The sequence below is a fragment of the Jaculus jaculus genome, chromosome 2 (genome assembly GCF_020740685.1).
Source record: "Jaculus jaculus isolate mJacJac1 chromosome 2, mJacJac1.mat.Y.cur, whole genome shotgun sequence".
Lineage (NCBI taxonomy): Eukaryota > Metazoa > Chordata > Mammalia > Rodentia > Dipodidae > Jaculus > Jaculus jaculus.
Genome location: NC_059103.1, coordinates 214,338,019 through 214,364,372, shown reverse-complemented (window position 1 = coordinate 214,364,372; position 26,354 = coordinate 214,338,019). Strand labels below are relative to the sequence as shown.

At 49.2% G+C, this 26,354-nt stretch overlaps 2 protein-coding genes across 9 annotated transcripts; one reads left to right on the top strand and one right to left on the bottom strand.

Moving 5' to 3' along the window:
* Positions 1-947: 947 nt before the first annotated feature.
* Gfus (GDP-L-fucose synthase) lies at positions 948-5,428 on the bottom strand. Of its 5 annotated transcripts, none has more exons than XM_045142682.1 (11): positions 5,325-5,428; positions 4,477-4,627; positions 4,034-4,148; positions 3,001-3,129; positions 2,838-2,911; positions 2,556-2,689; positions 2,375-2,439; positions 2,050-2,116; positions 1,850-1,929; positions 1,565-1,664; positions 948-1,279 (listed from the first exon to the last, which is right to left on the bottom strand). In XM_045142682.1, the coding sequence occupies exons 2-11, from the start codon at positions 4,620-4,622 to the stop codon at positions 1,224-1,226; spliced, it is 966 nt and encodes a 321-aa protein (XP_044998617.1). In that variant the 5' UTR covers positions 4,623-4,627; positions 5,325-5,428; the 3' UTR covers positions 948-1,223. The 5 variants fall into 5 exon arrangements, with proteins under 5 accessions (XP_044998617.1, XP_044998618.1, XP_044998616.1 ...); XM_045142683.1 differs by lacking the exon at positions 5,325-5,428 and adding an exon at positions 4,972-5,293; XM_045142681.1 differs by lacking the exon at positions 5,325-5,428 and having other exon boundaries at positions 948-1,105; positions 1,195-1,279; positions 4,477-4,952.
* Positions 5,429-5,549: 121 nt separating this feature from the next.
* Positions 5,550-25,900, top strand: Znf623 (zinc finger protein 623). Of its 4 annotated transcripts, none has more exons than XM_045142680.1 (2): positions 5,550-5,688; positions 22,343-25,900. In XM_045142680.1, exon 2 carries the CDS (start codon positions 22,416-22,418, stop codon positions 23,913-23,915), a length of 1,500 nt encoding a protein of 499 aa, XP_044998615.1. In that variant the 5' UTR covers positions 5,550-5,688; positions 22,343-22,415; the 3' UTR covers positions 23,916-25,900. The 4 variants fall into 4 exon arrangements, with proteins under 4 accessions (XP_044998615.1, XP_044998612.1, XP_044998614.1 ...); XM_045142677.1 differs by having other exon boundaries at positions 5,560-6,233; XM_045142679.1 differs by lacking the exon at positions 5,550-5,688 and adding an exon at positions 11,542-11,604.
* Positions 25,901-26,354: the final 454 nt, after the last annotated feature.

The following is a 26,354-nucleotide window of genomic DNA, read 5'->3' as shown; positions in this document are numbered from 1 at the left end:
TCTCAGGGTGGCCTCAAACTCAAGGCGATCCTCCTACCTCTGCCTCCGAGTGCTGGGATTAAAGGCATGCACAACCACATCCGGGTGACAACTCTCATTTCTGCTCACCTGAATATAATTCCACTGCACCTTGTGCTCCTCAAACCCTTCAGACTCAGTGAATGAGCGTTCCTGCTTTCCCCAATCTCTAGGGACAGTGGTGGCTTAGTTCCGAGGATGAAGGGACACAAAGAACTAGCCCCTGTCACCACTGAGAAGAACAAATCTTTGTCTATGGTAGATGCAATCTAGGTTGATCAAAGCCACATGCCAATGATTGAGAGCCATTGTGGGTGACATAAGCAAAGAGGCCTAATGCCACCTGCCTCTGGCTGTGACACCACTAGGTCCACACCCTTGTGCTGCCCTGACTTGGCTTAGATTTGGCCATCTCCACACTGAGATAAGAAGTACTATGATTCCCCACTTTCCTGGCACTGGTGGCTGGAGGCAGGAGTGTAGGTCTGGATCAGCTCTCCTGAGGTCCTGGGGAAATCTGAGCCATTTAATGCCAGTCTCCCTACAGGCCTGTCCCTGGACACTGGTCACCTCACCAAAGCCAGACCTAGCCTCATTTCCACCAAGGTCCTCAGGGCTAAGGTGGAGATGTTCACATGAGCTCTCATCACCTTGGCTCATGTCTGGCTACATGTGGAGGGGCTGAGCATGGCCAGAGTTCAGCTCAGACTTTAAAGCAGGTGCTCTGCACCACACCTCAATTTGCCAACAGTCCACAACTGACACGCCCATCTCCACCCTTTGAGCCTTCACCCAGGGACTTTGGCCCCAAACCTAGAAACTCTCAGGACTGATAAGCACGCAAGGGATGGTGGGTCCTGCGACTAACCAGACTAAGTAGGCAGTGCTGGGCTTGAGGACTATCTGGACACCACTGCTGAGTCCAGGACTTGTGAAAATACATTTTATTGGTTCCCAGAAATGGGAAAGTGGCAGTAGACTTGATGAGGTCAGGGCAGCAGGGGAGCAAGGCGTCGGATTGGCCCAGGTTTCTGTTTCCCTGAGGTCAGGCAGACATGGACCCTGTTGGACTGCTGCAAAGGAAGCCCTGGCAGAGGGGCCAGCATAAAGTAGAGGTTACTGACCACTACTGTCAATTCCTGGCACAATCTGAGGGCAGTGGTCAATGGATGTTACCAGCTGAACACCTGCTCCTGTCACATGCTTCACTTCCGGGCCTGCTCATAGTTGTCAGTGAACCAAGCACAGGTCTCCTTCACAGCTGAGGGAGTAGGCAAAGGCCAGGGCCACAGTGACCCCTTTGAAGGAGGCAGGGAGGGTGGGGGTCCCAGAAACATCCCCCTGAGCTGTAATGTCCTGATGCCCAGGGGGTACAGGTTTTGAGTACTGACCAAACCTGGAGGTCACCCACCCTCAAGCCAACAAGGGGACAGAGGCCACAGCAGGGAACAGAAAGGAGCAGTGGAGGCCAAAGCCGAGGAAGCTAGCTGGCAAGCAGCCTGCAGACAAGGGTAGGTGGGGCGGGGAGGAGGGGGCAGGAGCTCACCTTGCTTGAAAGGTGTGAAGCGGAAGTCAGGCAGGTAGGTCCGAAGCTTGCCGTTGCTGGCGGTCTTCTTAAACTGCCCGTCCGACTTGGTGGTATCAAACTGAGCACCTTGGTCAAGGCCACAGCACAAGGTGCACGCCCCCCCCCCCACACCTGTCCCACCCTGAGCCTGTCTTTCCCTGGGGCCCAGGAGACACCCTCCTGCTACCAGCAAGGAACAAAATGGTGTTACATTAGCGATCCTGAGTGCTGCGTTAACACCTTGTCCCTGGAGTCAAAGGATACAGTAACCTCCCCACAGAAGCCCATGGCCTCCACTATGGCCTCGGCTGCCTCCTGGATGGAAACCTCATCCTCCTCGCCCACTGTAGACAGCCATGGGCCAGTAGTCCATCAGGCCACCTTGTCCAGACCCTTGGGGATATTCCTGTTCCCACCCTCAGGACAGATACAGGTCCTGCTCAATTGTGGGGGACTGGGCCCACCTGAGAGGATGATGGGCTCGACCTCATTGTACTCCCGCAGGACCCAGATGAAGAGCCGGGCCAGATCCTGGAGGTGAGCAGGGCAGATCATACCCATGACTGAGGGTGGAGTGCTCCAGCCGGCCGGGGAGGTCACACTTCTGTCTTTGCTCCCAGGGGCCACAGCCAGTGCTCATCCTGGATGGGCTCCCTCATTCAGGCCACCCTTTCTCCATGTGAGCCAGAGCTGTGCCCAAGGGGACTCTGCCCAGTACCAGGGACTGTTCCTCAAGCCACCGCCTACCCCACAGCCTTCCTAGAAGAAACGCACGGCCCTTATACACACCAGCGAGTAGATGAACTGCCTCCGAGGCTTCCCGGTACCCCACACGGTCAGGGCAGAGCCGCTGCCTGGGGATGGGGTGGGCAGGTGTCAAAGCACTGCAGCCACAGCAGCTGCTCCAGCAGGGCCCCGGGTCCCATTAGGCGGGTAACCTGGGCCAGGTGTGCTTGTCAGCTGCACTCACTCTTGGCCAGGTGCACCTTATGGATGAGGCCGGGGAGCACGTGGCCATCTTCGATGTTGAAGTTGTCGTGGGGCCCAAAGACGTTGGTGGGGATGACAGCAGTAAAGGTACAGCCATGCTGCTGGAAGTAGGCCCTGCAGAGGTACAGCATCTCCTGCCCTCGTTCCAAGACCAATGCCCATTCCTCCTGCAGCTGGCCTCTTCCCAGCAAGGCACCACCCACCCAGGGGAACATGACCCGCCTCCCAGGGGGCGGGGCTGGGGAAGATCAAGGAGGAGCACCTGTTTTGCACATCAATCATCCTCTTGGCATATGAGTACCCAAAATTGCTGCTGTGGGGCGGCCCATTGTGGATCTAGGGGAGCAGGAGATGCACTGAGAAACCCTCATGTCCCAAGTCCACTCACACAGTCAGGCCCAACCCCAGGAGGCCCTGCCCCTCACCATGGTTTCATCAATAGGATAGGTGGTCTTGTCAGGGAAGATACAGGTAGACAGACAGGAGACAACCTTGTGGGCGCCCATCTCGAAGGCAGAGTGCAGGACATTGTCGTTTATGTGCACATTCCTCCTCTGCAGGGTGCAGCAGAGCAGGTGAGACTGGCTACTTACACCGGTCCCAAGCTTCTGCTGCCCCAGAGCACAGGTGGGGACACACCCTGGACCTCAGAGCCCGGCAATGCCTTTTCATCCTAACTGTACCCAGCACAAGGACAAGTCTCTCACGCTGACCTTACAGGAGCTGCTGCCCTGCCTGATCGGGAGTGGAGGCCAGAGCTGCACCCCAGGGATGCAGAGTACAAGGCAGATGGTAGAAGATAGGGAAGACTCTGGATGTCATGTCCAGCTCTGCTTCTCAGTAACCTGCTCTGCTCCTCCCTTGGCCCCAGTTCCCCTCCCTAAACTGGCATGAAGCATTTGGACTGGTCTAGAGATAGGAGAGAGGTGGTAGCCTGGCAGTTTACTGAGAAGGTTGGGACAGACAGGAGGGCGTTCAGTGACAGAGTCCCTGGGCAGAATCAAGCCTCTCTTGACCCCGATGCCTGGTGTAGACCAGCCAGGCCAAGGCTACTGCCCACAAGCAGGCTGGCCAACTCTCAAGGACACAGCCAGCAGGTGCAGGGCCCTAACATTATGCCCTCTTCTCCCATAGTACATGCCCCAGACACCCTGCACTCAAGTGCTCAGAGGGCTTGCAGTGAGCAGTCCAGTGGGTTCAGGAAGCAGAAGCAAGATCCAGGCCTCAGGGCGCAGCATGACTTCTTTCAGCTTCCTAATCCTTCAAGCCCACTCCCTGGCTTTTCTATTGGGCTAGATACCCCAGCACTAAGTATAAGTCGTTCCACATCTCTCAGGGTTGTGCCATGCCCCAGTTCTCAGGGACTTCCTAGGTGAATCTGTGAGAGTAGGATCCTAGCCCACCAGGAAGTTGAGACCTGAGCTTCCTGTTTTTAAGGCTGATTATCCCACAACTTACCCAGAAGTCCAAATTGTACTTGATATTGCGGAACAAGCCCCCCACCATTGCAGCAAGATGGATGACATGGGTGGGTTGCACCTTCTGGAACAAGGCTTGGGTCTGTGCTGCATCCCTGAGGGAAGCCAGGATGTCAGAAGCTCAAAGGGTGCCCAAAGGAACTGGTACCCTAGGGTTAGGGCAATGGGTGCAGGAAATGGGTGAGCCTATGTGGCAGAAGGGACAACCAAAGGGATGTGCCCAAGTACAGGACTTGGCAGGTGTCAGGGTGTGAACTTCCTGGAAGGGATAGGAGGATGTTTGCTAAGCCCTAGAACACAGCCAGCACCCCAGGGCCTGGCCAGACACCTGGCAGGAGGGCCCAATTCAGCAACTGCAGGCTCAGGACAGCCCCAGTGGGAGGAGGGGGAGTAGGGCATGCTCTGAGAATGGCCCCAACTCACGTCAGATCTGCATCTTTGGAAGAGACAAACACCCATTCCTCTCCAGGCAGGCTAGCCCCATCTGCAACCACCTTCTGGATGGCTCTGCCCACCAGGCCAGAGCCCCCTGTCACAAGGATCTTCATGGGTCTCTGGGGCTCACCCATGTTGGCTGCATGCAGGTGAAGGGGGAAATGGGGCAAGGTTAAAGGCATCTTGTGCCATCCTCCTACCCCACTCCCCTGCGCCACTGGGCAACAGGCACAGGGTCAGACCTACAAGAACAGGCCACAGGCCACCAGACAGACCCAGCTACACTGAGTTACACCTTCCCAGCTCTGTCCCGGGGAAAGCCTTTGCCCAAGGCTCCATAGGCCTGTAGGCTGCTATCCAAACCAGGGCGGCTGGTCCCAATCGACTACATCCTACTCTCCCCGACTGACAATAGGGGAGGCAGACCACAGTAGGGGGAGCGCCCAGCACAGAGCGTGCGATCTCCTCCTCGCCAAGTCTCACATGCAACTGACAGGTAAGAGGCGGTTTTGGCATCAGGAGTCCCGTGCTCATCCGTGGCAGGCTGATCCCGAAAGCCTGGTTCTCTGGGGGCGAGTGGCAAGGCTGGATCAACGGCTTTAGGGCGCCGTCACACTCGAGAACTCATCGCGCGAATCGGAAAATTGTTCTGGTCCCTTCAGGACAGCTCTGAGCCAACCACAGGGGCCCACGGACACCCCAAAGAACAGGGGCCCGGCACTGCGACCTAACGGGCTGTCCATCCCGGACCCGCGAGAGCCCAGAGACAAAGCGTCCTCCCGCGGCCCCGAATCAGCCCCCGGGGATCCCACGCCGAGTCCCCGAGGCAGTCTCACCTGCGCCAGGTTCCGCGGCCCTGACTGCGGCTTCCGGTCGCGAAGCCTGCAGCCCCGCGCGGGCCAGGTGGCGGGGGCGAGGCCCTCCCGAGGCACTCTGGGAAATGGAGTCCTGGTCCTGAGCGGTCCACGCGCTTCCGGGAGGTCGACCAGGGCGGCGCGGCTCCGGGGACCAATGGGGCGGCGGAGGGAGGAGCCGTCCTCCCAAGAGCGAAGAGCAGAGTTGCGGGCCAGGGTCCTCCGCTGCGACCAGGCCACGCCCACGGGTCCCGCGGGCCGCGCGCTCACCTTTTCCCCGCGTTCCGGATTCGGTCACTCGCCTGCGCCTCAGCGGGTGACAGACTGTCTCCGCTGCCACTTAGCAGTAAGGAACTGGCTCGGACTGCGGGCTCGGGAGAGTGCGAGGGTGCCTAGCGTCCGAGGCGGCCTTGTCGTCCTGCGGCGCCCACCGCTTTCCTTTGGTGCTTTGCAGACTAAGGAGCCGCACGCCTCCTGGTGGCGGGCCAGCATCCATCACGGATGCCTGGGCATCGGGCTGCCCAGTCCGGACTTAACTTGTGGCTCTCAATCAAGAGGTCATAGGATGCCAGGCGTGGTGGCACACGGCTTTAATCCCAGCACTCGGGAAAACAGGCCGTGTTTTGGCTTGGAAGAGGGCGAGGGCGGCTGAGGACAGAGTGGCAGGGGTGGGGACCCCTGTGGTGAAGAACTGGCAACCACTCAGTCCCTCACCATAGAGTTTCTGAAAGAAACACCAAAAATGTACAGTGCTTGTGCCAGGGGCAGCGCCAGGTTGGGCATGACATCTGACCTGTTCAGAGCAGTGCCTGGATCCTGCTGTCCGTCTAGTGAGCACCAGGGATGGCGTAGGCAGACCAGCGTACTGCTCCACCTGAGCTGAGTGATGAGGTGAGAACACAGTTGGGTGCAGCTGTTTGTGCAGCAAGGGTCGCCTCACGTGGGTTCTGAAAAAGAGTGTCCTGTTTTCCATGTACTGCCTCCAGGAGTAACTGATCGCAGTCCAGCTGCGACTTGACATTGGTGTCTGCTCACCATTTACTGTCTCTTTTGGCATTGCAAAGAAGGGCAGGTGGAGCAGGAAGGGCTCCAGGGACCTCCTAAAAGTCTTTGAAGATGACATGGGAGTGAAGGCATGTCACCAACTCAGCATGCAGGACTGGCTTCATAGGAGGTAGATGAGAATAGGAAGGGAAAGGGGCAAGAACAGGAGGGAGACAGGAAAAATATAGGTGACACCTACAAATAAAATAATTATTTTTTAAGCCTAAGGACCCAGGTTCAATTCCTGAGTACCCACACATGCACTAAAGGGCAACTTGCTACCATCTTGCAGTGAGTACAATCACTACAGCTATGTTTGCCTGAGAACTTCACAGTATTGGGCTCACTAACATTGCCTCATGGAATGGGAGGAGAGAACATCTGGTACACAGGACCTCACCCCTCCTTAAGTACATATAAGCAGTTACAAATTGCTAGTGTCTCAGCACTTGGGACTTTGAGGGAGAATTGCCATGAACTGGAGGCCAGCCTGGGGCTGCAGAGTGAGTTTTAGGTCAGCTTGGACTAGAGTGAGACCATGCCTCAAAAATAGTGCTAGAGGGCTGAGGAGATGGCTCAGTGGTTAAGGTGCTTGCCTGCAAAAGCTAACAACCCGGGTTTGATTCCCCAGTACCATGTAAAGCCAGATGCACAAGATGGCACACACATCTGGACTTGCGTGGCTAGAGGCCCTGCATACCCATTCTCTCTGTCATTCTTCTATTTTTCTGCTTGCAAATACATAAAAATATATAGGTATCTATACTGTTTATACATATAAATATATAAAATATTGTGGTGGTTTGATTCAGGTGTCCCCCATAAACTTAGGTGTTCTGAATGCTAGGTTCCCAGCTGATGGATATTTGGGAATTAATGCCTCCTGGAGGGAGTGTATTGTTGGGGGCGGGCTTAAGGGCTTTATAGCCAGTTTCCCCATGCCAGTATTTGGCACACCCTCCTGTTGCTATGGTCCACCTTATGTTGGCCAGGGGGTGATGTCCACCCTCTGCTCATGCCATCATTTTCCCCTGCCATTGTGAAGCTTCCCCTCGAGCCTGTAAGCCAAAATAAATCTCTTTTTCCCAGAAGCAGCTCTTTGTTGGGTGATTTCTACCAGCAATGTGAACCAGACTGCAACAGTAAAGTGGTACCGAGGAGTGGGATTGCTGCTAGACACCTGACTATGTGGCTTTGGCCTTTTGGAGCTGATTTTCAAGAGGACTGTGGGAGGATTTGAAACCTTGGCCTAAGAGATGCTTTGCAGTGCTGTAAGTACAGCTTGATGGTCTATCCTGGTCAGAGCTGAAAGACCTGAAGGCAGTAAGAACTACGGACTGTGATTTTTGGCTTATGAGGGTGAGAAAGAGCTTTTGCCTGGACTGGGCTAGCAGTTTGTGTGAGAAGCTTGCCCTTGTGCCCATGTCCTGAGAAGTTGTGCAGGGTTGCTTTGCGTAAAAATGAACTGGTGTGTGCAGAGGGATATGGCACAGAAAGGAAAATCTTTGGGTGAACTGCTGCCTGTTCAGCTGCAACTGAGAGATTACAACCTTTGAGACTGGACTAGCTGACCTGCGCTGGGGCAACAAGAAGAATGTAGACTCTTTTGAAGGGGACGGAATGCTCAAGGAGTCCTGTTCTTCAAAGTCTGCTTTATTCCCCCCTGGATTAACAAATTGGCACCCTACCTGGTATTGTGGAGTATAAGAAATGCTGGAAAGAGGGTCATTGAGTTTGCAACACGGTCTTGTGTTTTGGAAATGGCCATGGGCAGTGTGAAGCGGGTTTGCTGGTTGCCTGCATAGAGACCCCATGGGGCCATGAGGATGAACCGTGGCTTGCAGTGGAGACCCAGTGGAGATGCTGGGACCATGAGATGGCTGCCGAGGTGCTGCCGGCCCCGATGAAGTTTTCCAGGACTGTGAGTAGCCTAGCTGGAGGGGCGGAATTAGAATGCCAGAGACTTGTTGTTGGTTAGAATTATCGGACTTGAAGATTTGTCACTGGCTAGAGTTGTTGGACTTGAAGCTACAGAGTTTGATGTTTGCCCTGGTTGTTTTAAATCTTGTATTGGTTGATTGTTTCTTTGCTGTGCCCAATGCCATCTTTTGCAGTGTGAATATTTATTCTGTGCCATTATGGGTTTTTTGAGGTTATATTTTGGTATTATGGCTCAGTTAAAAGATCTTGAACTATGGGGATGTATGAATATCACTGGGATTGATAAAAATTGTGGGGACTTTTAATGTCAGACTGCATGCATTGTATTTTACATCATGTATGGATATCAGTTTATGGGGGCCAGGGGAATGTGGTGGTTTGATTCAGGTGTCCCCCATAAACTTAGGTGTTCTGAATGCTAGGTTCCCAGCTGATGGATATTTGGGAATTAATGCCTCCTGGAGGGAGTGTATTGTTGGTGCGGGCTTAAGGGCTTTATAGCCAGTTTCCCCATGCCAGTGTTTGGCACACCCTCCTGTTGCTATGGTCCACCTTATGTTGGCCAGGGGGTGATGTCCACCCTCTGCTCATGCCATCATTTTCCCCTGCCATCGTGAAGCTTCCCCTCGAGCCTGTAAGCCAAAATAAATCTCTTTTTCCCAGAAGCAGCTCTTTGTTGGGTGATTTCTACCAGCAATGCGAACCGGACTGCAACAAATATTATATATTATTTATTTGAGAGTATAGTCTCTCCATGGCCCCTTACTACTGCAAACCAACTCCAGATGCATGCACCACTTTGTGTATCTGGCTGTTTATACTGGGGAATTGAACCTGGGCCATTAGGCTTTGTAAGTAATGCCTTTAACATATATATATGTTTTTCAAGGTAGAGTTTCACTCTAGCCCACGCTGGCCTGGAATTCACTATGTAGTCTCAGGTGGCCTCGAACTCACATGATCCTCCTACCTTTGCCTCCCAAGTGCTGGGATTAAAGACATGTACCGCCATGCCTGGCATTATTTTTAAAAATAACAGGGAGTTGTTGGCCAGGGAGGTCCCTGATGCCCCCAAACATTACAGGCCATTGCCTGTAATGTTTCCCACCAGGAATAGATGGTAAGATCCTACTGCTGAAGACTCCACATACTTGGGTTGCAAGGTCATTGGGAAACCCTGCTGGAGCTGAGCTGAAAACCTCCTCCATGTAGACCAGCTGACAGAAAGCTGGATGGAACAAGCCACACTGCACACAGTTCAATGGGAGAGAGAGAAATCACCAGTGGAGCTACCCAACAGTGGACACTGCAAGCCTTATATTTGGCCAGCCAGGCCAAATGAGCCAATACGTACAATAGTGGCACATCTGTTATGGGGGAAAACAACCACTCTCTAATTAGACTAGAGGCCCGCTCCATGGGAGGGAATTTATCCCTGATACTGAAAACTACCACACCTGATGTACACAGTGGTGAACAACAAGAGACCCTGTCATGATCAAGTTTGAAGTCAAGGCCCAAAGGTTGTTCTCTGCCCTCCACCTGTGCACTGTGCCACAGTGCACCTGTGATTACAGACCCATCATATGAAAATTAGGACGACAGGAAGGCAAGAAAAATTGGAGGGTGTGTGTGTGTGAAGAATGAGATAAAAGTATTGGCTAGTTTTCTATTATTATTATTGGAAGGAAGCTTAAGAGGAAAATAGAAAAAGTTAGATCTGTGCTAAAGAACCCATCCTGCCAGGCATGGTGGTGCACACCTTTAATCCCAACACTTGGGAGGCAGAGGTAGGAGGATCATGTGAGTTCGAGGCCACCCTGAGACTACATAGTGAATTCCAGGTCAGTCTGAGCTAAAGCAAGGCCCTACCTTGAAAAACCTAAATAAAGAAAATAAAGAATCCATCCTGGGAATCAAACTCAGGTCCTTAGGCTTTGCAAGGAAGTGCCTTAACTGCTGTCTCTCCCGACCCTACAGAGTGGGGTTCTGAGAAGATACAGGACAGTAGACTGGGGGCTGTGGCAAAAATGGTTGTATTGGTTTTAATGTAAACTGTCCCCTATAGCCTCGGGTGTTGAAATACTAAACCTCATTTGGTAGTGTTGTTTGGGAAGGTTGTGGAAACTTGAGAGGGAGTTGGGTAGCTTTGTGAGGCAGTTAGGGTGGCCCCTGAAAGTAAAAAGGCAGGAAGGTCTTCAATCTATACTTGCTAGAGCTCAAAGTATGATCTGACTTGTCTGTTGCCAGGTTCCCCAGATCTTTTTTGTCCTTACCTGAGCCCCTCACTGGGAGAGAGGTCCTTTTCTAGAGACTGGCCTCTTGCTGAGCCAGCCTCTAGCCCAGACCAATCAGCTGTATCTCTGCCTCACCTGAGCCAGAAGGCGAACCCCACTACCATAAGGTTATAAATGTGTTTTACCAAGAATAGGTACTCTTTTTCTGGGATGCCTGAACACTCCTGAGCCTCCAAGTGCTGGTGAATTTCCCCTTGTCTCCACCCAGGTGAGCCAAGAAGAGGGGAGAACCCCCTGACCCCTACTTCCCACATAGGCTCTGTACCCCCTCCTGCATGCAGGAGCTCTTAGTACTTTCTTTTCCTTCCTCTTTAACTCTCTCTTTTTCGGGCCCACCAAGTGGGCTCTCAGACCACATGGGTGTATTCATTTTCCTTCCCTTGGTTTTGTACTTCCCTCATAAGTATAATAATTTTGTTTTGTTTTGTTTTTCGAGGTAAGGTCTCACTCGAGCCCAGGCTGACCTGGAATTCACTATGGAGTCTCAGGGTGGCCTCGAACTCACGGCGATTCTCCTACCTCTGCCTCCCAAGTGCTGGGATTAAAGGCGTGCTCAACCACGCCCGGCCGTTAAAAATATATTTTTTTAAGGTGATGTAAGTGAAAACTAAAAATTTAAAGACCGTAACCCCCACCAGCTCCGAAGAAACAAAACCTCACGTGAAAGACTGCCTTTCCCCGCTGCTTGGGGTAAGACGATTGAAAAGCCCATGTATTTAGCTCCCGTGGTCTGAGACCAGGTCCCAGGACACTGGCTGGCCTCTACGCGGTCCGCAGATCCACGCCTGGGCCGGAAGTCGATCCAACCCCCGCACCAAGCCGCCCCGGCGGTCCAAGATCGGCGCCGGAAGCCGCGGGGCGGGACCTCGGGCGGCTTCCGGTGGCGGCGTGCGGCCGCGCTGCGGGCTTTGTGGGCGGCCTGGGGCTGCGCGCTGCCGGGTGCGGCGCGGCCCGCGCTGACCTCCAGCCGCGGGCGCCGGGTGAGTGGCGCGGGCGCGTTCTGGGCCTGGGCGTGCGGGCTGGGGCGCGCTTCCCGAGCCGGGCTGCGCTCGACTGCTGACTGCTGCGTCTCGCTCCGTCCGCGGCCCAGGCCGGCGTCTTCTCCCTGGGAGCTACGTGTGGGACAAGCCCGGCCGGCCGCGCTGCACAGGCCCGCGGGGTGGCACATCGGCCTCCGCGCCTGCAGTGCAAACCTCTGTGTGGCTGTTGCCAAGCGTGTTTGGGGTGTGCGGGTGGGCATCGCTGTCCTAATCGGACCGTGCCCTGCCTCGGCCTTGGCCGGAGGAGAAGCGCAGGCACGCCAGGCTTTGGGGTTTAATGGTGCAGAGCCAAGTGTGATGAGCAGGATCAGCCCGAGGCCTGGGCTCGAAGGAGGATTTCCCGGGCAGGGTTAGGTGCTCTGCCACACTGTCCTAACGTCTGTCCGTGGTAACTGTGAGGATGCTAGGGACGCTTAATTCCCATTGCACACTGGCTGCACTATAGCCCAGGAGTCCTCGGGCCTGAGTAGTGCGCCAGTGGTTTCCCTAGAGTATTAGCTCGGTGCAGGTTCTAAACCTGTGTGGCCTACATTCACATTTGTCCCAAGTACTCGCAGACATCTTCTGAGGTCTGGTCCTATGAATGAGAGAAATACCTAAGGATCTGAGAAATGCTCATCCCGAATCACAAGGCAGTGCCTCATTCTCGGCCCACAGAGGGGAGCATTGTCTGTCATAAATGTGGCATAGTGTCTTAATACTTGCCATAGATATTTCAAAAGCTTGGACGTATGTCTCTAGCCATGTTTGGATCTGTGGGGAGGATTCCTGAGTCTCCGGAATAATATGGAGAGAGCAGGCCTGAGAAAGCTAGAACATGACTGAAGCTCCAGGTGGGACGCGAGGTCAAGTAGCAGACCCAGAGTAGGCTGGTGCCCTGAAAGCAACTCAGCCGTGTTACTCTCTTGTGAGTTGTGGAAGATGGCTACTGAAAAGACCCTGGGCTTGGAAAGGAAGTATGGTTGTGCCCTTGATGAAGGCCTGTGTGCAGGTGCTGGGGCAGAAACTGAGTGGCCTGAGGGAGAAATGCTGTAGTCTCAATGAGCTTGAGGAAAATAACTCTGCTAAGCTCATGGATGGTTACGAGACTATGAGACAAGAATGCCTGGGTGATAAAGCTCTGGGCTCCCTGCACAGCTGCGGTAGCACAAGCAGTGGCCCAATTGGCCAGTTAGTCCCAAGGTGAAGCTCTGTAAACCTTGCTCACTTTCCTTAGGCTGTGAGCAACCGATGACGACGGACCACCCTGTGAACCAAGGCCAGTGTGCCCTTCCAGATGCAATAACTGAGCTTGTAGTGTGTCATGGGCACCCCCAGGACACCATCTGAACACCTCTGCCCTGGTCACAGATTCCAGAATGGGTCATGTGGTGCCAGCAGCCTGGCATAGTTTTCTTTGCTTTATTTATTTTACTCAGGTTTCTATACATGAAAATATACCAATTTAATTTTATTTACAGAAGAAAAATGAGCTCAGCAGAAACTTAAGCTTGTTGGATTTGAGACAAATCTTCAAAGCAGGTATATTTTATTTTTTAAGACGTCCTGTTGGGCTGGGGAGATGGCTCAGCAGTTAAAGGTGCTTGCTTGCAAAGCCTGCTGGCCCACGTTCAGTTCACCAGTAGTTACATAAAGCCAGATACACAAAGTGGCACATGTGTCTGGAGTTCTTTGCAGTGGCAAGAGACTCTGGCATGTCCATTCTCTTACAGTCTTTCTGCTTGCAAATAAATAAGTTAAAATTTTTTTTTTAATTTCCTCTTGCCAGGCATGGTGGCATACACCTTTAATCCCAGCACTCAGGAGGCAGAGATAGGATTAACATGAATTCTAGGCCACTCTTGAGATTACATGGTGAATTCCAGATCAGCCTGGGCTACAGTGGGACCCTGTCTCAAAAAAAAAAAAAAGATTGCCTCTAAAGTTAAAGAAAGATATTATAAAACCGACAAAGAGCCGGACATGGTGGTGCACGCCTTTAATCCTAGCACTCAGGGGGCAGAGGTACGATCATCCTGACTTTGAGGCCACCCTGAGATGACATGGTGCATGGTGAATTTCAGGGCAGCCCTGGCTAGAGTGAGACCCTACCTCAAAAAACAAACAAACAAATAAATAAATAAATAACAAAAAAAAAGCATGAAAGACACATGGTTTAAACTATCCTTGCAAGCAGATGCAAGCTTGCTTCCAAATACTATAGTCTTGTTTTTTCTCATTTTTGAGGTAGGGTCTTGCTGTAGCCCAGGCTGACCTGGAATTCACTAGTGTCTCAGGCTGGCCCCCAACTCATGGTGATGCTCCTACCTCTGCCTCCTGAGTGCTGGGATTAAAGGCATGCACCACAACATCTGGCCTGATTTTTGTTTTTAAAATATGGGCCTGGAAAGATGGCTTAGCAGTTAAGGTGCTTGCCTGCAAAGCTGAAGGACCCAGGTGTGACTCCCCAGGACCCACGTAAGTCAGATGCACAAGGAGGCACATGCATCTGGAGTTCATTTACAGTGGCTGGAGGCCCTGGCCCACCCATTCTCATTTTCTCTCCCTCCCTTCCTCCTTCCCCCCTTCCTCCCTTTCTCCTTCTCTCTCCCTGCCTATTTCTGTATTTTTCTCTCTCTCAAATAAATAAAAATAAATTTTTAAAAATGACTATATGGCTGAGTATAGTGGTGCATGCCTTTAATCCCAGCACTCGGGAGGCAGAGGTAGGAGGATCACTGTGAGTTGGAGGCTACCCTGATACTACTGTGAATTCCAGGTCAGTCTAGGCTACAGCAGGACCCTACTTCCAAAAAAAAGCCGGGCGTGGTGACATATTCCTTTTATCCCAGCACTCAAGAGGTAGAGGTAGGTGGATTGCCATGAGTTTGAGGCGACCCTGAGACTACAGAGTGAATTTCTGGTCAGCTTGGGCTAGAGTGAGGCCCTACCTTGGAAAACCAAAAAATAAAATTAAGCAAATAGAAACAAAATCGGGCTGGGCTATATAGTTCAGAGGTAGAATGCTGTGTAGCATGTATAAGGTCCTGGATTCTATCCACTGTCACACACAATAAATAAGGAGAAGAGGGTTGAAGAGATGGTTTGGCAGTTAAGGCACTTGCTGTCAAGGCCTTACAGCCTGGATTTGATTCCCAGTGCCCATGTAAAGCCAGATTACATAGTGGAGCATGCATCTGGATTTGTTTGCAGCAGCTATGTGGCTAGAGGCCCTGCCAATGCCCATTCCCTCTCCATTTGCAAATAAATATATTTTTATTTATTTATTTTTATTTTATTTTAAATATATTTTTAAAGCAAGGTTAGCATTTAATTTGATTTCTCCATTTTGAGAGAGACTGGGCACATCAAGGCATCCAACCACTGCAGAGGAACTCCAGACACATGCACCACCTTGTGCAATGGGCTTACGTGGGTCCTGGGGAATTGAACCTGGGTCCTCAGGCTTCGCAGACAAATGCCTTAAACCGCTAAGCCATCTTTCCAGTCTCCCAAAAAGAAATTCTTTATATTTGGTTCTCCAGGTCCCACATAAGCCAGATGTACAAGGTGGCACGTGCATCTGGAATTCGCTTGCAGTGGCTAGAGACCTTGGCGCACCTATTCTCTCTCTCTAATAAATAAATAAAATAAAAATAAATCTTAACAAAAGGGGAAGGAAGGAAGAAAGATTTTTTTTTTAAATGGAGAGCTGGAGAGATGGCTTAGCTAGTAAGGTGTTTGCCTGCAAAGCCCGAGAACTCAGGTTAAATTCCCCAGGACCCACATAAGCCAGATGCACAAGGTGGCACATGCATCTGGAGTTCGCTTGCAGTGGCTACAGGCCCTGGTTTGCCAATTCTCTTTATGTACCTCTCTCTCTCTTAAATAAATAAATAAATAAAATATTTTTAAAAATAAAAAAATTCTTTATATATGTAGGTTTTTCGAGCTAGGGTCTCACTCTAGCCCCAGGCTGACCTGGAATTAACTCTGTAGTCTCAGGCTGGCCTCAAATGCACAGTGATCCTCCTATCTCTGCCTCCCAAGTGCTGGGATTAAAGGTGTGTGCCATAACAGCACCACAATAATTTTTTAATTAAAAAAATTCGGAAAAAAATGGTACTTAGGAGATTGCTCAGTGGACAAAGTATCAGCATTCAGAGCCCCATATTTCTTGTAAAACTGGAAGCTGCAGCAGGTTTCTGTAATCCCCGTACACCTACAGCAGAAGGAACACAGAGATAGAATTTCCTGGAAGCTTGCAAATAGATTGAGAGGACCTGCCTCAGACCAGATGGAAAGCAGACTACCCAAACAGTTGTCTTCTGGCCCGTACAAGTGCACCTGCACTTACACATACTGAGTGAGCAGAGAACGCACCACTGGCTTCCACAGTCATCAAGCCACATGCCCATCTCACTGCCTTGTTTTAATTAAGAACAACAAAAGGCTCAAAAATTAATTTTGTAATGCTGATTCCAGCTGATCTGTGGGCAGAATACCCTGTAGAAGCAGCATCTTATTTGAGAAGGATAAAGTCTCAAAGAAACAGGCACTGGCAATGACAGACCTGAATACTGGTTTTAGAGACTGCAGCTGAGTTACTTTCTGTCCTAGCCAGTTTTCTCTGTAAATAGCACGGGTACTGCCTGCCCTTGGAAGATAGAAACAGTGCAGGGTCTTAGGCAGCACTGCCTGGCTGAAGGCTGTGCTGGAGTGACACTGAATTCTCAGACTTGAGTCCAGTTGGATTACAGTGCCTACTGGCAACACTGACCCACATGCAGGGGAGGGCCAGAGCACCTGGCCCCTGAGGAGTGGTGGAGGAAGGTGGTCAATGTCTGGTTAGTTTCCCAATTGTTTCATTCTGCCATTCCTCCACCTGCTTAGTGGATGCTGGTTTTGAGACCATAGGGGACAGGAGAGCCTTGAAGATTCTTTTGAGTAGAAAGTCAGCATTTTGTAATGTGTTTAGAGGACTGTCCTGCTGCCTCTGTAGAAGAGAAGGAGAAAGGTTGAAGTGTGGAGACCAGCTGACTGTCTTTGAAGTGAGCAGTGAAGGTGGAGGGTGGTGTTGGAGGTGGCGAGACAGGAGGTGGGCACAGCAGGTCTGCTGGTAGGTTGGATAGGGGATACAAATAAAAGAAAAGGGGGCACTGAAGATAAGGCTCACTGGTTAAAGGCGCTTGCTCGTAAAGCCTGATGGCTAGTGTTTGATTCCCCAGTACCCACATAAAGCCAGACACACAGTTTCACATGCACCTGGAATTCATTTGCAATGGCAGAAGGCCCAGGAGTGCCCATACTTACTCTGTTAAATACTTGAGAAAGAAAAGGGAGTTCAGGTTGGGCGTAGTGGCCTACACCTAAAAATAAAAAAGGGAGCTCAGGATATACCATCTGTGGCCTGAGCAAATGTGGAGGCAAGTGAAGGTGTCGGGTTGAGAGCTACTCAAGTGTGGACAGTCAAGGAGGAACCCAGTTGCAGGTGGAACGCATGCTTTCTGCAGTAAATTCATCTTCTGAGGTAGGTGCAGTGAGTGCACATGGAGGAGGGCTGGCCTAGGTCATCACAAGTCTCTGGTGTCATCAGTAGAATCTGGGAAGAAGTGGTCAGTGAGGAAGGGAGAGTGCTGAATGAGGTCATCCTAGGAGCACGATGACAAGGTGACTTCAGCATGGGTGAGTAGCCTGGTTTGGTGATATTACTGCCTGTTGTGGGATGTGATGTGTTGAAGGAGGAGAAGTAGGGCCCAGTTTTATGTGTTTTCATTTTGGATCTTCCTGTTGCCTGGGCTAGTTGATGCTTTATGTGCCTTTCAGTTTTTCAAGTGGATGAGAACACCAACATTGCTGTATACTTTATTGATTGCAACAGCAGACTAGAAGGGCAAGGGAGCACATGGTCTTGAGAGGGGATAATGCTTGGAGAAGATCAGAGATGTGGCATTTACATTGTGCCCAGGACAACTTACTGCATGAAGTGAGGGAGAGCACACAGGTGGGTAGCGGAAGTGGACATTCTTCTCTCACTCTCTCTGCTTTCTCATTGAAACAAGCAAAAAGGTAAGGGACAAGACTAAATATTGGACATTTAAGTCAGGCATGGTGGCACATGCCCTTAATTCCAGCACTCAGTAGTAGAGGTAGAAGGATCACCATGAATTTGAGGCCAGCCTGAGCCAGAGTGAGACCCTACCTCGAAAAACAAAAACAAAGAAAAAGATTGGACATTTAAAAGGGGAAAACAGACAAGTTGAGGTATGGAAGAATAGAGCATTGCTTACTGCTCTTAAGACATCAGGCAGAGATGTAACTAGAACACTTGATCAGCAAGAATGCACACAAACCAGGAAGCGGACTGAATTGAGAATTTGGCCTCACATAAACGGACAGGAAGAAATGGCAGGAGACGTATTGAAGAGGATGAGTATATGGCCATCCCTCATTTCTACAGACAGTGAAATCAGAGGATGCTTGGGTCCCTTACTTAAAATAGTAAAGTGCTCACATGCCACCTATTCAAAGCCTCCATGCACTCCCCCTCCTCACCCCCAGGGAGGGTCTCACTCTAGTCCAGACCAATCTGGAACTCTGTAGCTCTAGACTCGACCTCACAGCAGTCCTCCTACCTCTGCCTCCCGAGTGCTGGGATTAAAGGCGTGCGCCACCACACCTGGCTTCTTCTGTGGGCATGGTGGCGCACGCCTTTAATCCCAGCACTCGGGAGGCAGAAGTAGGAGGATTGCCGAGAGTTCGAGGCCACCCTGAGACTACATAGTGAATCCCAGGTCAGCCTGAGCCAGAGTGAGACCCTACCTTGAAAAACCAAAATAAATAAATAAATAAATAAATAAATTTGGAGCAGGGTATGGTGGCGTACACCTTTAATCCCAGCACACCGGAGACAGAAGTAGGAGAATCACCATGAGTTCGAGGCCATCCTGAGACTCCATAGTGAATTCCAGGTCAGCCTGGGCTAGAGTGAGACCCTACCTTGAAAATCCAAAAACAAAACAAAACAAAAAAACCTTTGGGGACTGAAGAGATTGGCTAAGGTATTTGCCTGTAAAGACTAATGACCCAGGTTTAATTCCCTAGTACCCACATAAAGCCAGACACACAAAGTGGCACATGAATCTGGAGTCTGCAGTTGCTGGAGGCCCTGATGTGCCCATTCTCTCTGTGTCTCTTATTATCTCTCTCTGCTTGAAAATAGATAAATAAAAATATTAAATATTTTCGGGGATGGAGAGATTGCTTAGCAGTTAAGGTGCTTACTACAAAGCCTAAGGACGGACCCAGGTTCGACTTCCCAGTACCCACATAAAGCCAGATACACAGTGGCTTATGCACCTGGAGTTCATTTGCAGTGGCTAGAGGCCCTGGCGCACCCATATTCTCTCTCTCTTTGCTTGCAAATAAGTAAATAAATTTTTTGGGCTGGAGAGATGGCTTAGCGGTTAAACGCTTGCCTGTGAAGCCTAAGGACCCCAGTTCAAGGCTCGGTTCCCCAGGTCCCACGTTAGCCAGATGCACAAGGGGGAGCACGCGTCTGGAGTTCGTTTGCAGTGGCTGGAAGCCCTGGTGCGCCCATTCTCTCCCTCTATCTGTCTTTCTCCCTGTGTCTGTCACTCTCAAATAAATAAATAAATAACATTTTTTTTTTATTCCATTATCTGAAAGGAAGGGAATATAGGTGCTTCTCTTGTCTCTGAAAACATACTATAGATACATATGCCACTTTGTGTGCCTGGCTTTATGTGGATACTGGGGAATCTAAACTGGCTCTGTAGGTTTTGCATAGTAGCGCCTTTTAGTCACTAAGCCATCTCCCCACTCCAACCTTGTGCTTTGAATCACTTCTAGGTAACTCATACCTAAGATAGTGTCACTGCTAGGTAAGTGTACTATTGTTTTTTAGGGAATAGTAACCAAAAAAATAAAGGTCTGTACATGTTCAACACAGTTTTTTTTTTCTTTCTTTTTAAATATTTATTTGACAGAGAATGGGTATGTCAGGGCCTCTAGTTACTGCAAATGAACTTCAGACATGTTCCACCATGTGTGTCTGTCTTAATGTGGGTACAGGGAAATTGAACCTGAGTCCTTAGGTTATTCAGGAAACCACCTTAACCACTAAGGCATTTCTCCAGTCTTTAAAAAAATTTTTTTGTTCATTTTTATTTATTTATTTAAGAGCGACAAAGAGAGAGAGAATGGGTGCACCAGGGCCTCCAGCCACTGCAAATGAACTCCAGACACATGTGCCCCCTTATGCAAACCTGTGTCATGGGGAATTGAGCCTCAAACCTGGGTCCTTAGGTTTCACAGGCAAGCATTTAACTGCTGAGCCATCTCTCCAGCCCATTTTCTTTCACTATTATTATTTTTTTAATTTTATTTATTTGTGAGAGAGAATGGGCACATCAGGGCCTCCAGCCACTGTAAATGAACTCCACATGAATGCATCACCTTGTGCATCTGGCTTACTTGGGTACTGGGGAATTGAACTTGGGTCTTTAAGCTTTGCAGGCATGAGCTTTAACCACCAAGCCATCTCACCAACCCTCCTCCCCCTTTTTTGAGGTAGGTCTTGCTCTAGCCCAGGCCAACTTAGAATTTACTATGTAGTCTCAGGGTGGCCTCGAATTCACAGCAATCCTACCTCTGCCTTCTGAGTGCTGGGTTGTGTGCTACCACTCCTGGCCTACTTTATTTTATTTATTTGAGAGAGAGAGAGTATGGGCATGCCAGGGCCTCCAGCCACTGCAAATGAACCCCAGACACATGCTCTACCTTGTGCATCTGGCTTACATGGGTAGTAGGAGTTTGAACCTGGGTCATTAGGCTTTGCAGGCAAATGGCTTAACCACTAAGCTATCTCACCAGCCCCCTTTTCATTATATTTGATCTGAGGTTGGCTGATACCTGGATGTAGAACAAGAATGTACAAGGCTAAGTATACAAAACCATGAGAACTGTGCCAGTTAGATCTTTGTCAGGAAGCTGAAACCACTGGTTCCATTGCAAACACAAAAGGATTTCATTCAGGGAACTAGACCATGAAGTCACTGAAAGGGAGGACTGGTTGTCAGGAGGTTCTGACTGGACTCTTGGCTTCAAGGTCACTCTTAAGGCAGAACTGCTTTAGCTGCTGCTAACACTGTGACTGTATGCAATACAGTTGTCTAAAATGAATGCAGTGCTGTGGACCGTAGGGTTCATTCTGCTAGCACTGTGGCCCTATGCATTACATATTGTCAAAATGACTGTATGCATTACATATTGTCTAAAGTGAATGCAATACTGTGGACCATATGGTCCATTCTGGTTGGGGACAGGAAGCAGAATGTGAAGGAACGAGGAATGGTAAGGGGTGGCTGGACTGATAAATTTAAAGGCTTCTTTAGAATTGCATGTCTTGAATTTTAGTAGAATGCCAGCTATATCCTTCTCCTGCCCTCCACCACCACCCCCCCCACACATACAGGACTTAGAGCTCAGAGAAGTGTTATGCAGCACATGCCAGCCCTGGAATTGGTTGTGTCAGAGATAGAGCCACAAAGAAGGCTTTCCACATGGAAGGCCAGTTGGGTCAAGATGAGAACACTGATAATTGTGTGAGTTGAGGACTGTGGGTAGGAAATGAATGCTTCCTCTCTTGCTTGGTGTATATGAGTTGAATTTGTACCTTCTGTGGTTCAGAGCTTATTGGTAACAAAAAGAAAAGACCATCTTATTCTCTCATTTCAGGTTCTTTTTTTTTTTTAATTTCAAATTTTTATTAACAACTTCCATGATTACAAAAAATATACCATGGTAATACCCTCCCTCCTCCCACTTTCCCTTTGAAACTCCATTCTCCATCATATCTCCTCCCCATCTCAATCAGTCTCTCTTTTATTTTATTTTTTTTAATTTTTATTAACATTTTCCATGATTATAAAATACTCTCTCTTTTATTTTTTTTTTGTTTTTTTTGTTTTTTTTACTTTTTTATTTATTTGAGAGCGACAGACACAGAGAGAAAGACAGATAGAGGGAGAGAGAGAGAATGGGCGCACCAGGGCTTCCAGCCTCTGCAAACGAACTCCAGACGCGTGCGCCCCCTTGTGCATCTGGCTAACGTGGGACCTGGGGAACCGAGCCTCGAACCGGGGTCCTTAGGCTTCACAGGCAAGCGCTTAACCGCTAAGCCATCTCTCCAGCCCTCTCTCTTTTATTTTGATGTCATGATTTTTTTCTTCCTCTTTTTTTCTTGTTTTCAAAGATTTATTTTTACTGTATTTATTTATTAGAGAGAGAGGGAATGGGCTGGCGCTTCAGGGCCTTTAGCTATGACAAATGAACTCCAGACGCATGTGCCACCTTGTGCACCTGGCTTACATGGGACCTGGAGAATTGAACCTGGATCCTTAGGCTTTGCAGGCAAGTAAGTGCCTTAACCACTAAGCCATCTCTCCAGCCCTGTAGTCTTCATTTATTTTTATATTTTTGATTTTTTTAAATTTTTATTAGCATTTTCCATGATTATAAAAAAAATCCCATGGTAATTCCCTCCCTCCCCCCCACTTTCCCCTTTGAAATTCCATTCTCCATCATATTACCTCCCCATCTCAATCATTGTACTTACATATATACAATAGCAACCTATTAAGTACCCTCCTCCCTTCCTTTCTCTTCCTCATTTCAGGTTCTTCTGTGGGAGCTGGTGACAAGAAAATAACTCCAAAGCTTGAATTTCTGAGCATGAAAACTCATATAAGATGATGTCAGAAAAATTCACAGTGATGGAACCTCCCACCCCTGAGACTGGGGAATTTCATGAAGACAGATTAGTGCAGCTACTGGGGAACCCAGAAAGGCAGAGCTTGGAGAGTCCCCCTTCTCAGGGAGACAGCTTGAAGCAGGTGACAGTGACCCACTGGAAAATCCAAACAGGAGAAACAGCCCAGGTGTGTAGTAAGTCAGGAAGAAACCCTATTCTGAACTCAAATCTTCTTATTCTTCAAAGAGAGCTTATTGAAGGGGAGGCCCATCCTTGTGGTATTTGTGGCAAAAGCTTCCCATTTAATTCAGATTTAGTTACACATCAGATATCTCACACAGGAGAAAAGCCTTATAAATGTGAGCACTGTGGGAAAGGCTTCAGTCAGACCTCACTCCTCACGGAGCATCAGAGAGTCCACACTGAGGAGAGATTGTGTGTGTGTAATGTGTGTGGGAAAGACTTTATTCACTCTGCAAATCTGGTGGAGCATCAGCAAGTACATACAGGAGAGAAGCCGTTCAAATGTGCACAGTGTGGAAAAGCATTTTGTCATAGCTCAGACCTGCTTCGGCACCAGAGGGTTCATACCAGAGAGAGGCCTTTTGAATGCAAAGAGTGTGGGAAAGGCTTCAGTCAGAGTTCCTTACTCATTCGCCATCAGAGAATCCACACAGGAGAAAGACCCTATGAGTGTAACGAGTGTGGAAAGTCCTTTATTCGTAGCTCAAGCCTTATTCGGCATTTCCAGATCCACACAGAGGTAAAGCAGTATGAATGCAGAGATTGTGGGAAGGCCTTCCGTCACCGCTCAGACCTCATTGAACACCAGAGAATTCACACTGGAGAGAGGCCCTTTGAGTGTCATGAGTGTGGGAAGGCCTTTATTCGAAGCTCAAAGCTTATTCAGCATCAGAGAATTCATACTGGGGAAAGACCCTATGTATGTAATGAGTGTGGGAAACGTTTTAGCCAGACATCCAACTTTACTCAGCATCAGAGAATCCACACTGGGGAGAAACTCTATGAATGTAATGAGTGTGGGAAAGCCTTCTTTCTGAGTTCATACCTTATCCGACACCAGAAAATCCACACTGGTGAACGGGTGTATGAATGTAAAGAGTGTGGAAAGGCTTTTCTACAGAAAGCCCACCTCACTGAGCATCAGAAGATCCACACTGGGGACAGACCCTTTGAATGCAAAGACTGTGGGAAAGCCTTCATCCAGAGTTCCAAGCTGCTGCTGCACCAGATTGTGCACACTGGAGAGAAGCCCTACGTTTGCAGTTACTGTGGAAAAGGCTTTATACAGAGGTCGAACTTCCTTCAGCACCAGAAGATGCACACTGAAGAGAAGCTTTATGAGTACAGTCAGCGTGGGAAGGGCCTAACCTCACCCCCAGACCTTGTCCACCAGGAAGGCCTTTCCCTGGATGAGCCCCCCATGCATTTAAGTGAGAGGTCCACAGGTCAGGGAGGTCCTCCAGATAACTTATGAAAGAGATACTCTCCAAGTCAGTGTGGTGCTTGGAAATGGAGGGATTTGGGATACATATGGCCTCTTAAGATGTGCATGTGTCAGAGCTTCTTAAGTGGGCTGCTCTCTGCCACCATGGCAAGGAAGTCAGTGAGTCTGGAGAGCTGACTTTGAGCTGGAACATTGGAGGGTCCTTACAAAGAAATTCTAAGTTTTATTCACAAAACACACCCTTTCATGACAAGCATAGCTGTATTTATTATTACTTAAGATGCCTATCTGAAAGGTTGCAAAGGATTCCACTTTCTCATGGAAAGCCACAAACTAGTCCTTAGGGCTGAACCCCTAGCCCCAGGCCCACAGCCACACATCAATGTGTACCGCTGTCTCCATGATTCAAGCTGTTCCTGTCCCTGTTTGCCCCTGTTCTTTAAAGTTATTACCTCCTTTCAACCAGCTCGATGAATTATGTGGAGCTTCTCAGGCATCACGTACCAAGACACCCTTCCCTTACACTGAATTCAGTTGGCATCTTTGTGCCTCTGCTCTGTACTCCCGCCTACTGAACTTTGAAATTCCAGAATTATGACTCTCATTGTGATCATATCTCATTGATTTGTTTGTCCCATTGTCTACACAAGACAAAAAAAATGAACCCAAGTCCATGTAATTGACATTTTTCCCTTATTATTTATTTGAAACAAGTTTTGAGACTCTGGCCCAGGCTGGCCTTGAACTTTAAGCCTTGCTTCAGCTTCCTAAGTACTGGGATTATAAGTGTGTCATCACACCTGGTTTTGGCCTCTTTCTTACTTTGGACTTTATGTATTGCTGTTTTAACTTTTGTGATTTTGTTTTTCTTTTGGGGCTTTGCGTCCAATGGCTCTTATTCTATTGTAGGTGCCGTCTCTTCTTAAGCCCTGTAAACACCTGCTCCTGTTGGGTTGTCCCCTATCTACATGTAGTGCCCATCAGGTGTGGCCTGAGCTTCCCCCAGAGCTGTCTACTGCACTTTGAGAACATCACCCTCAACGTGGTGTCTGCACCTCGCCCAGGCATTCGCGCACAGCCCAAGTCTTACCACCTTCAAGACTGACTCAGCTCATGACTTTTCTTGCCCTCTTGCTCTGTCACTTATTTGAAAATGTATTGAGATTTATGAAGAATTATTATAGGTAACTGGGAAGAGCGGAGAGTGAGGCACCATCCATCTCATGCGAGTGTCCTATGAAGCCAGGCAGGCCCTAGGATAGTACATGGAGTGAATGACAGGTCTCATAGGAGCCCTAGGTAAGGAGATGACTGATGCACCATGCATACATCTAGGAGGTCTTCTCAGAATAGGTGACATTTCAGCTGAGGGGAGTGGACATAGCTGGAGAGAAGGAATGACCAGGGAGAGTCTCAACACAGGTTATTCTGGTCAAAAATAGTGCATGGGTGGTTGTCTTTGCCTCTGAATTTCTTTCATCTAAGCATTAACCACAACCAGTGCTGAGGTTACATAAAATAGTTTTTGTCTTAGTGTATTTTAGGAAATTCTAGCATCCCTAGAAGCTTTGGATGGGCAGATAATTGAAAAAGAATACACAATATCCACTTTCTGAGAAATCCATCATGGCAAGAGGTTCCAGACAGCAAAGCAGCAGTGTTAGCAGATTGTTTCAAATGATACACCTACTCTTGAGTGTATGCAGTAGAAAGTCTCCCTGTGTAGCCACAGCACGGCCAAGAAAAGTAACCCCCATCACTCCAACACCCGCCTCAGTGACTGCTGTGTATGTGCCAGTTGGTGTTGCTTGTCCTGCAGCTGCCTAGACGTGGTCTTCTAAGGTGGTGCTTTTGTGTCTGGTCATCAGCTTATGTTTAGACTCCACCAAGTTACTTTGTTTAGTAGTTCTGGTGAGTGATAGCCATGGTGTGGATAAACTTATTCACTCTTCCACTTCTTTGTAGAAATTTGGCTTCCAGTTTGGGGTCTTAATAAAACAGCATTTGTGAAAGTACCTGCACATGTGTGTTCATGTCTCTTACCTCTCAGGTAATACCTAAAACTTCATTGTTGTACTGGAGAATTGAACCTCCAGCAGGCTTAGCAAGCAATTGCCAAGCAATCTCTCCAGCCCTTTAGATTCCCTTCCTTCCTTCCTTTCTTTCTTTTTTCTGTCCTTTTCACTTTTTTTTTCTTTTTGAGGGAGGGTTTCCCTTTAGCCCAGGCTGACCTGGAATTCACTATGTAGTCTCAGGGTGGTCTTGAAATCAGCTATCCTACCTCTGTCTTCCAAGTGGGATTAAAGGGGTGTACCACCATGCCAAGCTCTTAGACTCACTTACAACATGGTCTGTAGGTTTTAAAAATAATAGATTGGACTGGAGAGATGGCTTAATGGTTAAGGTGTTTGCCTGCAAAGCCAAAGATCCCAGTTTGATTCTCCAGGTCCCACATAAGCGAGATGCACA

Bases quoted from the DNA above. Each gene is read 5' to 3' on its own strand.
- Znf623 (XM_045142680.1), top strand. From the start codon at position 22,416: ATGATGTCAGAAAAATTCACAGTGATGGAACCTCCCACCCCTGAGACT.
- Gfus (XM_004656387.2), bottom strand. From the start codon at position 4,670: ATGCCTTTAACCTTGCCCCATTTCCCCCTTCACCTGCATGCAGCCAAC. The intron at 2,912-3,000 runs GTGAGGGGCAGG...CTGCTCCCCTAG, and splicing joins ATCCTATTGATGAAACCATG to ATCCACAATGGGCCGCCCCA. The intron at 1,280-1,564 runs GTGAGCTCCTGC...CTACTCCCTCAG, and splicing joins CTTCACACCTTTCAAGCAAG to CTGTGAAGGAGACCTGTGCT.